This window comes from Saimiri boliviensis, chromosome 2, assembly GCF_048565385.1.
Source record: "Saimiri boliviensis isolate mSaiBol1 chromosome 2, mSaiBol1.pri, whole genome shotgun sequence".
Classification (NCBI taxonomy): Eukaryota; Metazoa; Chordata; class Mammalia; order Primates; family Cebidae; genus Saimiri; species Saimiri boliviensis.
Window position 1 is genome coordinate 26,394,524 of NC_133450.1, and position 12,605 is coordinate 26,407,128.

At 46.6% G+C, this 12,605-nt stretch overlaps 1 protein-coding gene across 1 annotated transcript in view; it reads left to right on the forward strand.

Moving 5' to 3' along the window:
- Positions 1–12,605, forward strand: part of POMT2 (protein O-mannosyltransferase 2) — a 44,325-nt gene that overhangs the window by 16,306 nt on the left and 15,414 nt on the right. Inside the window, exons 5-9 of the mRNA XM_003924590.4 lie at positions 1,548–1,656; positions 3,230–3,389; positions 4,919–5,025; positions 5,703–5,785; positions 8,512–8,621. Of these exons, the coding sequence (XP_003924639.1) occupies positions 1,548–1,656; positions 3,230–3,389; positions 4,919–5,025; positions 5,703–5,785; positions 8,512–8,621 (569 nt within the window). The remainder of the gene's footprint in view (positions 1–1,547; positions 1,657–3,229; positions 3,390–4,918; positions 5,026–5,702; positions 5,786–8,511; positions 8,622–12,605) is intronic.

Sequence of the window (12,605 nt, forward strand, 5' to 3'; positions counted from 1 at the left end):
ATATATAACAAGGCTGTATATTATTGGAGGGGACAATCAGCATGAGTAATCCCAAGTTATTCACATTTGAGTTTGGAATGGGTAATAAGATAGATTTATATGCAAGTATGTGTGTGTTTGAAGGAAGCTTATAATTCTAATTTTGCTTCTTTTAGGTTAAGATTAGTTTGCATTCCTAATTTCAACTGAATACAAAGGCAAATGTCCCAGAAGTAGCTGGGTGGCAAGAGATAGCAAATGGGAGCTTGGATAATAATCCTCACATGGATAAATGAGAGTTCATCATAGAAGTTGATCCTGTTGATAGCTTTGTTCTTAAGAAAGTGAATTCATGACCTTGTGGAGGTTAATATTTAAAGAAGTCTAGAACAATTTAAATGGGTACTTTAGGGATTTGCTTTGACAGATATGTTGCTTTGTTTTGACAGATAGATTGCAAGATTATTGGCTTTCTCTACAGAGGACTGGTGGCTTTTTCCTTGTGTCTTGAATTTCCATCTTCAGTCATTCATTCATTTCGTCCTTTGTTCACTTTTTATTCAACAGTTATTTCTCGAGCACCTCCCCTGCTCCCAGGCACTTTTCTTGGTCTCAGAGAATACACCAATGAGGCACTCTGGTCTCATTAAGTTTACCCCGTTGTGGGGCAGACAGTGAATAAGCAAATAAACGAATAAGTCTGTAATGTGAGGTCTTAAGCCACAAGTGCAGTGTAGGAAGTAAAGCACGGTAAGGGATGGAATAATGGAGATCAGTACTGTCTTAGACAGGGTGGTCAGGGAGGAGCTTCTGAGAGGGGAGCTTTGAGTGGAGACCTGACCAAGACAAAGGATCAAGCCCTGCAGAGATGTGAGGGAAGAGTGTTCAGGCCGGGGAAGCACGTGTGCTGCAGTTGTCGTGTGGAGGTCTGTGGGTTCAGACCCCAGCAAGAAGGCTGGCATGGCAAGGGCAGAGTGAGTGAGGCAGAGGGTGTTGGGAGATGAGGTTGGATGGGGAGGGAGACCGGGCAGACTCTGGCAGGTGTCATGAGGTCTTTTTACCCTGAGTGAGATTGGAAGACATTGGAGGGTTTAAGCAAGGGCATGACACAATGAGATTTAAGGATTTAAGTTAGAAAAGAACATCACTCTGCCATCTGTCTGGAGAATCAACCCCCAAGAGAGACTTCATGTAAAATGATAAGATTCTGTCATAGGTTTAGATAGTTTGTGGTGACATAAGCAGGGTGGCAGGACTCCCTTTTTGATGGTGGAAATGTGGAAGAGACCTCATCTCAGGGTGGCTCGGGGTGAATGAATGACATGGTCCTCTCTTGGGTTGAGGGCCTAGAGGCAGTGTGAGATACTGCTTCTTGTCACTGGGCTTTGACGTCTCCCAGAGCTGTGGCTTCCACCTCCCTGAAGACTCAGTGATGATTGTAGTCCTCACTGCCAAGTGCTGACATTCAATGAAGTGGCGAGAGGAACTGTTTCCTACTGCTGGGGTGTTTGGTTTTAGGGGGGCCCTCTCTTCCTTCACTTTTTCACCAGTGAGCTCATGTTTTTCAGACACGGGATGCCTCACTCTGTCCCAGTACATTCTCCTTGACCCCATCCTGATGTTCTTCATCATGGCTGCCATGCTGAGCATGGTCAAGTACAACTCCTGTGCGGACAGGTCAGAAACACCATCCCTGGGAGGGGAGGGTCGGAAGCTGCGGCAGCTCCAAAAATTTCCGTAATGGCCACGGCCAGGGTGGGTGCCCAGAGACTTGTCTTGAAACTGAGTTTAAGGCAAGCATACTTTTTGTTTGTTTGTTTTTTAACTTAGATTGTCTGTTTTAGATCATAAAAATAGATTTTAAAAGGTTTTCTACAGATGATTTTATTTTTGCCATATTCACGACTGAGAAAATGTCAGTTGTCTTTTTCAAGAGTAGTATTACTATCATGTTTACAATGGGGTACAATTGGGTAGGGGTTTGGGGATATCATGGAGGGGTCCTAATGCTTTCCCCACCCATCTCTTGTAACCAGTGCTGGTTAAGAGATCCTGGGACAGGCTTATCCTTCACATACTCTGTCCTGGAAGGCAGGGCACCAGGGTAGACGCTGCCTGCCCTCAGTGGTTGTATCCAGTCCTGACCTAATGATGGAAATAGTGTATATCAAGGTTGGCTTGAATGGCCCATACCAGCCAAGAGGAAATTTTCCAGGTCCTGGTCAATTCTAAAGCTGACCTGGAGGGTCCAGTCTGCTTCTAAAATAGTCTTTTCCAGATCATCCTTTTACTTCTGAGAAAGTAGAAAAAGTCATTGATGCTATTCAAACCAAAAGAGTTGGCCCCTTCTAGGCTTTTCTGGAAGTTAACTTGGCACAGCCAGGCTCCTTAAGCTCCATTACGCTAATCAAACCTGACCAGTGACTCTCAGCCCACTCTGGCTTTGGGTATTCTACGTATGCCACGTCCACTTCCGTCTACCATTTCTTGAGTACATACTTTGAGCCAGGTGCTGTGCTGGGAGCTGGAGGTACAGAGCTCCATTGGGCTTGGCCATTAAGGAATATTTACTCTGGAAGAGGAGGCAGCCAGAGAGCCAGAGAATCACAGTATAGAGTACTAGGTGCTGTACGAATAGCAAAATGGTTAAGAGCACTAACCTTGACCCAACTGCCTAGGTTAAAACTGTGCCCCACTGCCGGCTAGCTGTGTTACTCCACCTCTCTGTATCTCAATTTCCTCCTGTGCAAAAAGAGGATCTAGTGACACAGGATCCACTGTGGTCTGTAGTGGTGGCTAGAAGAGTTAATATACATATTGTACTTGGAATGGTGCCTGACACATAGTAAGCACTCAGTAAATGCTGCCTTTGACAGGGCAGAGGTGACACAAAAGAGAGGGCTGCCTGAGTCCAGGGGCACCTCAGAATTCTCCTTTTACTCCTTTCTGACCCTTCACTAGTGAAGAAAGAGTCCCTGCTTACCCTGAGCCCTGTGCTTAGCCAGGAGCACTGTGGACACTCTCCCCAGAAAAATAGCCTGCTCACTCCGACTGTGGTTTACCTGCCATTCTGGGGGTTTCACAGATCACCTCCTCCATGGAGCCACGCCATGGTCTCTTGAAGCTAAGAGCCCCCAAGACAGGGCCCGACACAGTCTCTCTCAGTCTGAGAACTGCCCTGTCCCCTGCTGCGCTTGCGTTTGGGTTTGGTTCCTGCTGCCAAATTGAACTCCGTCTTGTTGATTTTCAGGCCCTTCTCTGCCCCCTGGTGGTTCTGGCTCAGCCTGACTGGCGTTAGTCTTGCTGGTGCTTTAGGGGTCAAGTTTGTTGGCCTCTTTATCATCCTTCAAGTGGGGCTGAACACCATTGCAGACCTTTGGTACCTGTTCGGAGACCTCAGTCTTTCCTTGGTGAGCACCCAAGCATTTGTTTGCTTTACAAATGTTTTTGCTCCCTGATATTGCTGAGTAGGAGCCCGTGGCCTTCTCTGTCTCTGCTGCAGGGGGCAGAGTGGCTGTGTTCTGGGCCCCAGGTGGGCTGGACCCCCACCCTCCACAGACAGCAGAACAGCAGGGAGTAGGCCCGGCTAAGGACTGGAGAAGGTTCAAGGGAGAGGATGGACTCACATTCTTAGAAGCCTCTTTTGGCATTTGTTTTGTAATGCCTTTTATTTTCTTTCTTTCTTTTTTTTTTTTTGAGATGGAGTTTCACTTTGTTACCCAGGCTGGAGTGCAGTGGCCGATCTTGGCTTACTGCAACCTCTGCCTCCTGGGTTCAAGTGATTCTCTTGCCTCAGCCTCCTGAGTAGTGGGGATTACAAGCACACACCACCACACCCAGCTAATTTTTGTATTTTTAGTAGAGATGGAGTTTTACCATGTTGGCCAGGTTGGTCTCAAACTCCTGACCTCACATGATCTGCCTGCCTTGGCCTCCCAAAGTGCTGGGATTACAGGTGGGAGCCATCATGCCTGGCCTGAACTCACAATTTTCATTTCCTGACCCACAGTCTCCATATTTGGAGGCCAATAAGGGCCTTATGGTTTATTATTTATTAAGGGCTGATTCTATGCCAGGCAGTATGCAAAATGTTTTACTTCCATGATCTAATTTACCCCTCATAATAGTTCTATTATGAGGAATTATTATCCTGATTTTCAAATGAGGAAATCAAGACCTACAGAGGTAATGACTTCCCCAAGGCCATAGGGGAGTGAGAACTATGTCTAGAAATCACACCCAGGTTAGATTGGCCCCAGGCCATCACTCTGCTGTGGTGCTGCTCCATCACTTCCGATCTAACTCCTAACAAATTTATTCATTCACTCAGAAAATATGTAATGACCATCTATTCTGTGTGTGAGGTGCTGGAATATGCAGATGAATGCAATATGGTCCCTACCCTCTGGGGTTAATGAAGAGGGAGAAATAAGGAGGCAGTTAAAGTCAGCCAGGAGTGCTGGGGGAACACAGAGGATGGCACTAGGCCAGTCCCAAGCAATCCAGGAAGGCCTCTGGGAGGAAGCTGAGGCCTGAAGTTAAGATAAGGAGCTGTTAGCTGTGTGATGGGTTGTGCTGGGACAGTAGAGGAGGCCCTGGGAAAGTAGAAGGAGATCAGTGTCCCTGGAACATGGAGGGGACTGGTGAGCAGCTATGTTCCAGACGTAGGCAGTGCCTTGTCCTTGGCACAGTGACAGCCTGGGGTCCTTGGTGCAGAGCCTGGAGAGGCAGCAGAGGGCTGGCCCGTGTTTATCTTGTATAGTGCTTGGGTGGTGAGCGTCACAGAAAGGCTTAGGGTTTCCACATACTCTTCTCTCCTGTTGGCCATTTTTTTATGATTATGCCTTACACATTAAAAACTATATATAATGCATGCATAGTGCATAAGGAATAATGAGGTCTCACATGCCTACCACCCCATGCTGGCCTCTGTTTGCAGGTGACTATGGGAAAACACGTGACTGCTCGCGTCCTGTGCCTCATCGTGCTGCCCCTGGCTCTCTACACGGCCACCTTTGCTGTTCACTTCATGGTGCTGAGTAAAAGGTACGGACAGAGCCTTTGCAGCGTCTTGCTTCTGGTTTCCCTTTTGCCCCTAAGCCTGTGGAGGGGCCGGATGATGTTCTGGGTCTGTGGTTAAAATGATAGCAGAGGGACCCAGGGGCCTTTTCCTGTTTCTTTCCCTCTGTGTTCTATCCTTTGGGTATGCTAAGGGCTCAGAAAGGCCAGCACCCTGACCTGAAGGAAGAAGCTATTTTCCTTCTGGCCAAATTGTCCCTTATCTCCAAATAGGAGTTCCTTGTGCTTAGGAGGGATAGGCAGCATTACGGTGTGCAGTGGGAGTGAGGGCGACAATAACAGTAACGCCAGCAGCAACAGCTCCCACTTAATGAGCAGCTCCTGAGAATCAGGAACCGTGTTCTGCATTTTATATACATTATCCAATTTAATCACAATCACTTGTGACTTCTCTTGGTTTCTTTATATCTCTAGTTTATGAGGAGCTAAGGCTAAACAAAATTATCTTGCCCAAGGTCACACAGCTAGTAAGTGGCTGAGTTGGGATTTGGACCCCAGTTTCTTCAACTCCGTCATCCACCTCTGTTCCATGGTCTGATTCTACGTCCCTTAAACTAACTGAACAGAGCTCTTCCCAGCACTCCTGGGAAATCACATTTTCACTCCTTTAGCTTGGCTCTCTTTTGCTCTTCCTTTCCCCTCAGTGGCCCTGGTGATGGTTTCTTCAGTTCTGCCTTCCAGGCCCGGCTTTCAGGAAACAACCTGCACAATGCTTCCATCCCTGAACGTGAGTGTCTCTGGGCCATTATGAAGGTAGGAGGCAGAGGGACTTCCTGGGAGTTGAATTGGAAAAGACAAACATGATGGCTTGGGTTGTTTTAGCCTATGGCACAGTGGGAGAAAGACCCAGTTAGATCTGGTAAAAATAGTTGAGAATGCCAGGCATGGTGGCACATGCCTGTAGTCCCAGCTACTCAGGAGGCTGAGGCTGGAGGATCACTTGAGTCCAGGAGGTCTGGGCTGTAGTGTGCTATGCCCATTGTGTGTCCGCAGTAAGTTTGGCATCAATATGGTGACCTCCTGGGAATAGGGGACCACCAGGTTGCCTAAGAAGGGGTGAACCGGCCCAGGCCAGAAACAAAGCAGGTCAAAACTCCTGTGCTCATCAGTAGTGGGATTGTGCCTGTGAATAGCCACTGAACTCCAGCCTGGGCAACATAGCAAGACCCTTTCTCTAAAAAATTTTTTTGAAAAAATACTCAAGAGTGAATCAGGACAGAGGAGAGGAAGACATCCTGAGCAGCAAGTTCTCTGACCCTAAAGAATGACTTCTCCTTTGTGGCTCTCCAAGCCAGCTCTGTGGGAAGGTCACTCAGAGAGAATCTGGTGACAGCACCAGGCCCTTCAGAGCCAGTTGTCAGTGTCCTGCATCACTTTCTGAGTGTCGCATCCGTTCACCTATTCCAGATGGTAGTGGAGCATGTGCTCACCCTCCAGAGATGGAGCCTGGTGTAGACAAGGTCCACACAGTGTGACCGGAGGCATTCAGTACATAAAGAGGGAGTACAGCTCTGGGGATCGACAGGCGTGAAAGAGCATGGCTGCTGGGCGGTTGAGGGCATCAGAGGTACATGATGTGGGTTGCCTTGGAGTCAGGCCCTGGAAGGATGGGTGGCTTTTAGCAGATAGAGGAGAGGGCATCTCAGGCAGGAGGGATGACATGATCAAAGCTGAGGACAGAGCAAAACTCAAGGCACAGGTTATATGCAGAAAACTACTGGAAGATAAATGTGAAAAGTTGGGTTGGGTCCAGACTGAGGGTTTGAGGTGTCTGGAGGAGGTATGTGGCTTCCTTAAACAGGCCGTGGAGACCTAGTGGAGGTGTTTGAGCAGGCAGGAGGCCAGGAAGGCTGTGTTGTAGGGAGTTGACATGGATGGGAGAGTCACGGCTGCCTAGGGAGGGGACAGGATTGGAGAAAGGAGAAGCCCTCTGGGAAGCTATTGCAGGGACTTGAGCACGGCATGGCGGGGCAGCCACAGGGGTAAGGCAGATAGGCGTATGCAAGGGAGATCTAGGCACAGAGAAGAAAAAATATGTCACTAAGGACTTGAGTGCAGGTGATTGCTTCCTGGAGGCAGAGACTGACTGCATCTTACTCATTAGTCTTTCCAGGGCTTTGCACAGTGCCTAAAAATACAGTGGACTGGGAGGAATGAGAAATAGGGAAGCAGGAGAAGTTGGGTTGGAAGGGCAGATACTGAATTCCACACTAGAGAGGTTGACAGTGTGCTGCTTGGGGAAATTGGTGCCATGGGGCCAGTGGGCTTGTGGCTGATGCTTTCAAAGGAGGAATCAACCAAGTAAAAGGGTGATTCACGCTGTGGTAGTAGCTGTGATTTGTAAGGAAACTGTAGGAAGAGGAGAAGAATCGGGCTGAGGTCAGGTCAGTGGGGAATGCAAGAGGTGGAGGAAGTAGGGGAGGAGGCTATAGAAGAGTGATCCTTGAGGGAGCATGCGTCGAGAAGTGGGAACAGAGAGCATTTCAAGAAACGAAGATGGTCAGCTGTGTGCAGGGCTGCAGAGGTTGGCCTGCCTGAGAACTCAGAAGAACACAGCTGCAGAGTTTAGCAAATGCCTGCTCACTATTTAAAGGCCTAGCTCAGCTCTCATCTCTTCTATCAAGCCTCCGTTTACTCCCTGGGAGAGAATTTCTCCTGTTCTGAGTTCCCATCACTCCCACCGTGTCACACAGTGTCACGCCTTTGCGGGGCAGTTGCCCATTGTCCTGTACTTGTCAGTGTGTGAAGCCATCTTCCTTGTAGACAGGGCTCTTCCAGAGCCACAGGCAGGCCTCCTCCATGTTTGGATCTGCCATGTAATCAGTGCATTCTACTGATCTACTGAATGAACAAAGAAAAATAGAGCAGGTCATTACAGAGGACTGGAAGAGGAACAGTATTAAGGAAAAGAGGGTTCTCAATGGGAGGAGGGGATGCCCTTGGGAAGTGGTTTTCTCTGTGTTTTTTGTTTTTAAATTCAGAGTAAAAACAAAACACCATTGAACAGTTGTTTTACATGGTACAAGATTTGAAAGGCACAAAAGGATGTAAGTGAAAAACATGTTTTATCAAAATGTTATATCATGGAGAACATTCCAGGTGTAAACAGAAAATGCTTCTTCCTTCTTTATTCCATTAAATACATGTAGAGACCTTGAGAAATACAAGTTGTTTTTAATCTTTTGCTGTTACACATGGTGCTTTGATAATGACAGTGTTAACGCCAACTTCTTCCGAAGTCCTTAGGAGGGAGGGGAGGGCGTTAAGTGGGTCCCTGTGGTGAACTGTCTTGAGTCAGCTCCATGGGAGTGAGAAGGCAGCTGGGCTTCAGTCTGGGGCGCACAGGAGTGTTGTAGAGGGTTAGTGAACCCTGCGGCTTCCGAGCTCCTCACAGGCTGGGGCAGCCTCTAGCGCTGTGCCCGCTCAGCCCTCTTCTGTCTCCCTTCCTCCCAGACCTGGCCTACGGCTCTGTGATCACCGTGAAGAACCTCCAGATGGCCATCGGCTATCTGCACTCACATAGGCACCTCTACCCCGAGGGCATTGGCGCCCGCCAGCAGCAGGTTGGTGAGCCTTTTGTGCGCTGGTACCGTAGCAACGCTGTTCGCCATGACGGTTCACTTTCTTGCCTCCCATCCTTTGCTCATCCTGTTCCCCCTGCTTGAAACATTCTTCCCAGCCCTGCACGCTTCTCTTTCCTCAGGCTAACCCCAGCTTCTCTAGGCATCAGCGTAGGTGTTCTTCAGTGACCACTGCGCCCCACCTCTTTGTGATACGGGATGGGGCGCCCTTCTGATGAGAGGCTTGGTGGCATCCTCCACATGCCTACATGGTAGCCCTTCTCATATTGAACTGTGAGTGCTTACTTTCTGCCGTCTCTTTGCTACCTGATTGCCAGCTCCTGGAAGGCTCAAGTGCCTAACAGTGCCTGCTGTGAAGTGGGTGATGAGTAAATACTTGTGTGGTAGTTATGAACACAGACCTGGGAACCAGGCTAGATGACCTGGGTGTGAAACGTGCTTTCATATAAAGTGTGACTTTGGACAAGTTCATCTTGTGTTTCAGTATCCTATTCTTTAAGTTGGGGAAAATAAGTAGTGCCTCTCTCCATCATAGGGCAGTTGTGAGGATTAAATGAGATAATAATGTTAAGTGCTTATGAGAAATTAGCCATGTGAGTTCATCTGAATGAGTGAATGACACTGTGTCCACGTTAAGGAGTGTTTCCGTGGCTGCAGTGGATGGTGCCTGAGAGGGAGAAGCAGGATGCTGAAGAGGTTGGTGGGACCATATTGGGGAGAGGCCTGTGTTACTGTAGATTTGACTTTGCTTGAGGCAATGAAAATTATTATTATGATTAGATCTCTAGTTTAGAAAGGGTAACTTGAGTGGGAATGTGATAGCTCACAAGGAACCAGTTTGGAGGCAATAATTATGACAAAGGACAGTGAACAGAGGCAAAAAGCATGGGATATTTACTGTGCAAAGATTTTTACTTTGCAGAAAGTTGTGGCTCTCCAAATGCTTTATTTCCCTTTTAGTTGCTAGAAAGTAATCCAGGGTGTATTAGTTCGTTTTCATGCTGCTGATAAAGACATACCCAAGACTGGGCAGTTTACAAAAGAAAGATGTTTCATTGGACTTACAGTTCCACATGGCTGGGGAGGCTTCACAACCATGTCGAAAGGCAGGGAGGAGCAAGTCACACCTTATGTGGATGGCAGCAGGCAAATAGAGAGCTTGTACGGAGAAAATCCCCTTTTCAAAACCATCAGATCTCTGGCTGGGTGTGGTGGCTTATGCCTCTAATCACAGCACTTTGGGAGGCTGAGGTGGGTGGATCACTGAGGTCAGGAGTTTGAGACCAGCCTGGCCAACATGGTAAGACCTCACCTCTACTAAAAATATAAGAAATTAGCCAGGCGTGGTGGCATGCGCCTGTAATCCCAGCTACTTGGGATACTGAGGCAGGGAAATCACTTTAACCGGGGAGGTGGAAGGAGGTTACAGTGATCTGAGATTGCGCCACTGTATTACAGCCTGGGCAAAAGAGCGAGACTCTGTCTCAAAAAAAAAAAAAAAAAAAAAAAAAAAATCAAATAGATTAAACCATCAGATCTCGTGAGACCCATTCGCTATTATGAGAACAGCACGGGAAAGACCCAGCCCCATGATTCAGTCATCCCTCACCGGGTCCCTCCCACAACACGTAGGAATTGTGGGAGCTACAAGCTGAGAACTGGGTGGGGACACAGAGGCAAACCATATTACAGGGTATTAGATTTTAGTGTCAGTTTCTTATCCTCAATTCTCTATTCATGTCTGGCCCAGTGGTTTTCACCTGGCTGCACTTAGAATCAATGAAGAAATTTTTAAAGATTGTGATGCTGGGACTCCACTGCAGAGATGATGATTTAATTGATCTAGGGTGAGACCCATGCATTATGCATTTTTGGTTTAGTTTTAAGCTCTCCAGATGATTCTAAGTCATGTACACCCAGGGCAGAGACAGCTAGCTATGCTGTGTTATGTGGTGATAGATTGCTGCAGGTGTCATGTAGAAGACACTGCAGTTACAGACGTGGTGACCAGGAATATCTACACTGTGTGCAAAGGGAGGGAAAGGCCAAATTCCAAAAGGCTCTGTTAAGCTAGTGTTATGTACTTAGGGCCCATGCATGGAGGTGTGAAATGGTGGTAGAGGGAAAGTGGACTGGGCCAAAGGACAAAGGTGTCTGGCTTTGTTGTTGACCAGATCACTTAGCCTTTCAGCCTGTTCTTCATCTGTAAATTGAGGGGATTGGAATAAATAATCTCCAGTGGCCCTTCCTGCCCTGCAGTTTCATGTCTTGTTAACGTGTCTAGGTCTCTATTTTAAAATGTTTGTAAAGCATAGCATTTATAAAATTGGAAAATGTAGAAAAGTAGAAAAACAGAAAACAAAAGCTGCATGGGATCCCAGAAGATGAGTGTTTATCTGAACGTTTTAATGTACGACATTCTGCTATAATTGGATACCTGTGTTAGGAAATCTCACGGTATAAAAATCTCCATTGTCAAAACAAACATTTCAGTGGGAAAAGGGGCCATGGACTGTACTCATGATAAATAATTTTTCTTGTAGGAATTTTAATTATAATTGCTCTTGTAAAACAGACACACAAAAACCATTCTCCTACACACGTCTACACAGAGTTCACACACTAGCATCCCAGAACCTTAATTTCCTTGAGGAAATCCAGGCTGGGTGGATGATGTCAAGCTTTTTTTCAGGAATGTGGACTGAATTTTAATTTCTTTATGAGCACCAAAATTTTTAGCTTCTTGTATATTCTTTTTTTTTTTTTTTTTGAGACGGAGTTTCGCTCTTGTTGCCCAGGCTGGAGTGCAATGGCGCGATCTCGGCTCACCGCAACCTCCGCCTCCTGGGTTCAGGCAATTCTCCTGCCTCAGCCTCTTGAGTAGTTGGGATTACAGGCACGCACCACCATGCCCAGCTAATTTTTTGTATTTTTAGTAGAGACGGGGTTTCACCATGTTGACCAGGTTGGTCTCGATCCCTTGACCTCGTGATCCACCCGCCTCGGCCTCCCAAAGTGCTGGGATTACAGGCTTGAGCCACCGCGCCCGGCCGCTTCTTGTATATTCTTAATACCATTATCCCTAATTTTTTTTCCTGAGAAACAAAGCAAATACCACTCAAAAGAAGCAGCCATAATACAAGCAAAATAATTATTTCCCTAAATGCAAATTCTAAATCTCTTTCTAAGTACAGTCATGCATCGGGGGGATATCTTCTGGGAAATGTGTCATTAGGTAACTGATTGTTGGGTGAACATTATAGCATGTACTTACACAAATCTAGGTGGTACAGCCTACTACATACCTAAGCTACCCGGTATAGCTGATTGCTCCTAGATTACAAACCTGGATAGCATGTTACCGTACTGAATACCCATAGGCAGTTGGAACACAGTGGAACACAGTGATAAGTATTTGTATTAACTTAAACATGTCTAAACATAGAGATGATATAGTAAAAATAGGGTATTATAATCTTATGGAATGACCATCATATATGCAGTTTATTGTTGACTGAAATGTCATTATGTGGCATATGACTATAAATTGGTCATGTTTTATCCAATTGGGGTTATAAAAACTCATTTGTAAGAGTTCTTTACTTGTTTTACATAACTGGCATAATTGGATGTATATAGTCACTATCCTGGGAGCATTGATTTAGCTGCCCTGGTTTGAATCCTGTCTCCCCAACTCATAATCTGTGTGACCTTGAGCAGATTACTTAACTTCAGTTTCCTTGTCGGTAATGTGGGGATAACCATAGTACTTACGGCACAGGGCTGTAATGATGGATAAATGACTTGCCCAGTGCTTAGAACAGTGCCTGGTAATAAATGGTAGCCGTTTTCAGCATCAGCGTGTCATGAGCCTTTTCCTGTGTTGCTAAAAAAATGCTCTGAAACATTTTTTGTGGCCGCATAGTATTCTATCCCAGGGACATACTATTTATCATGTTAACTATT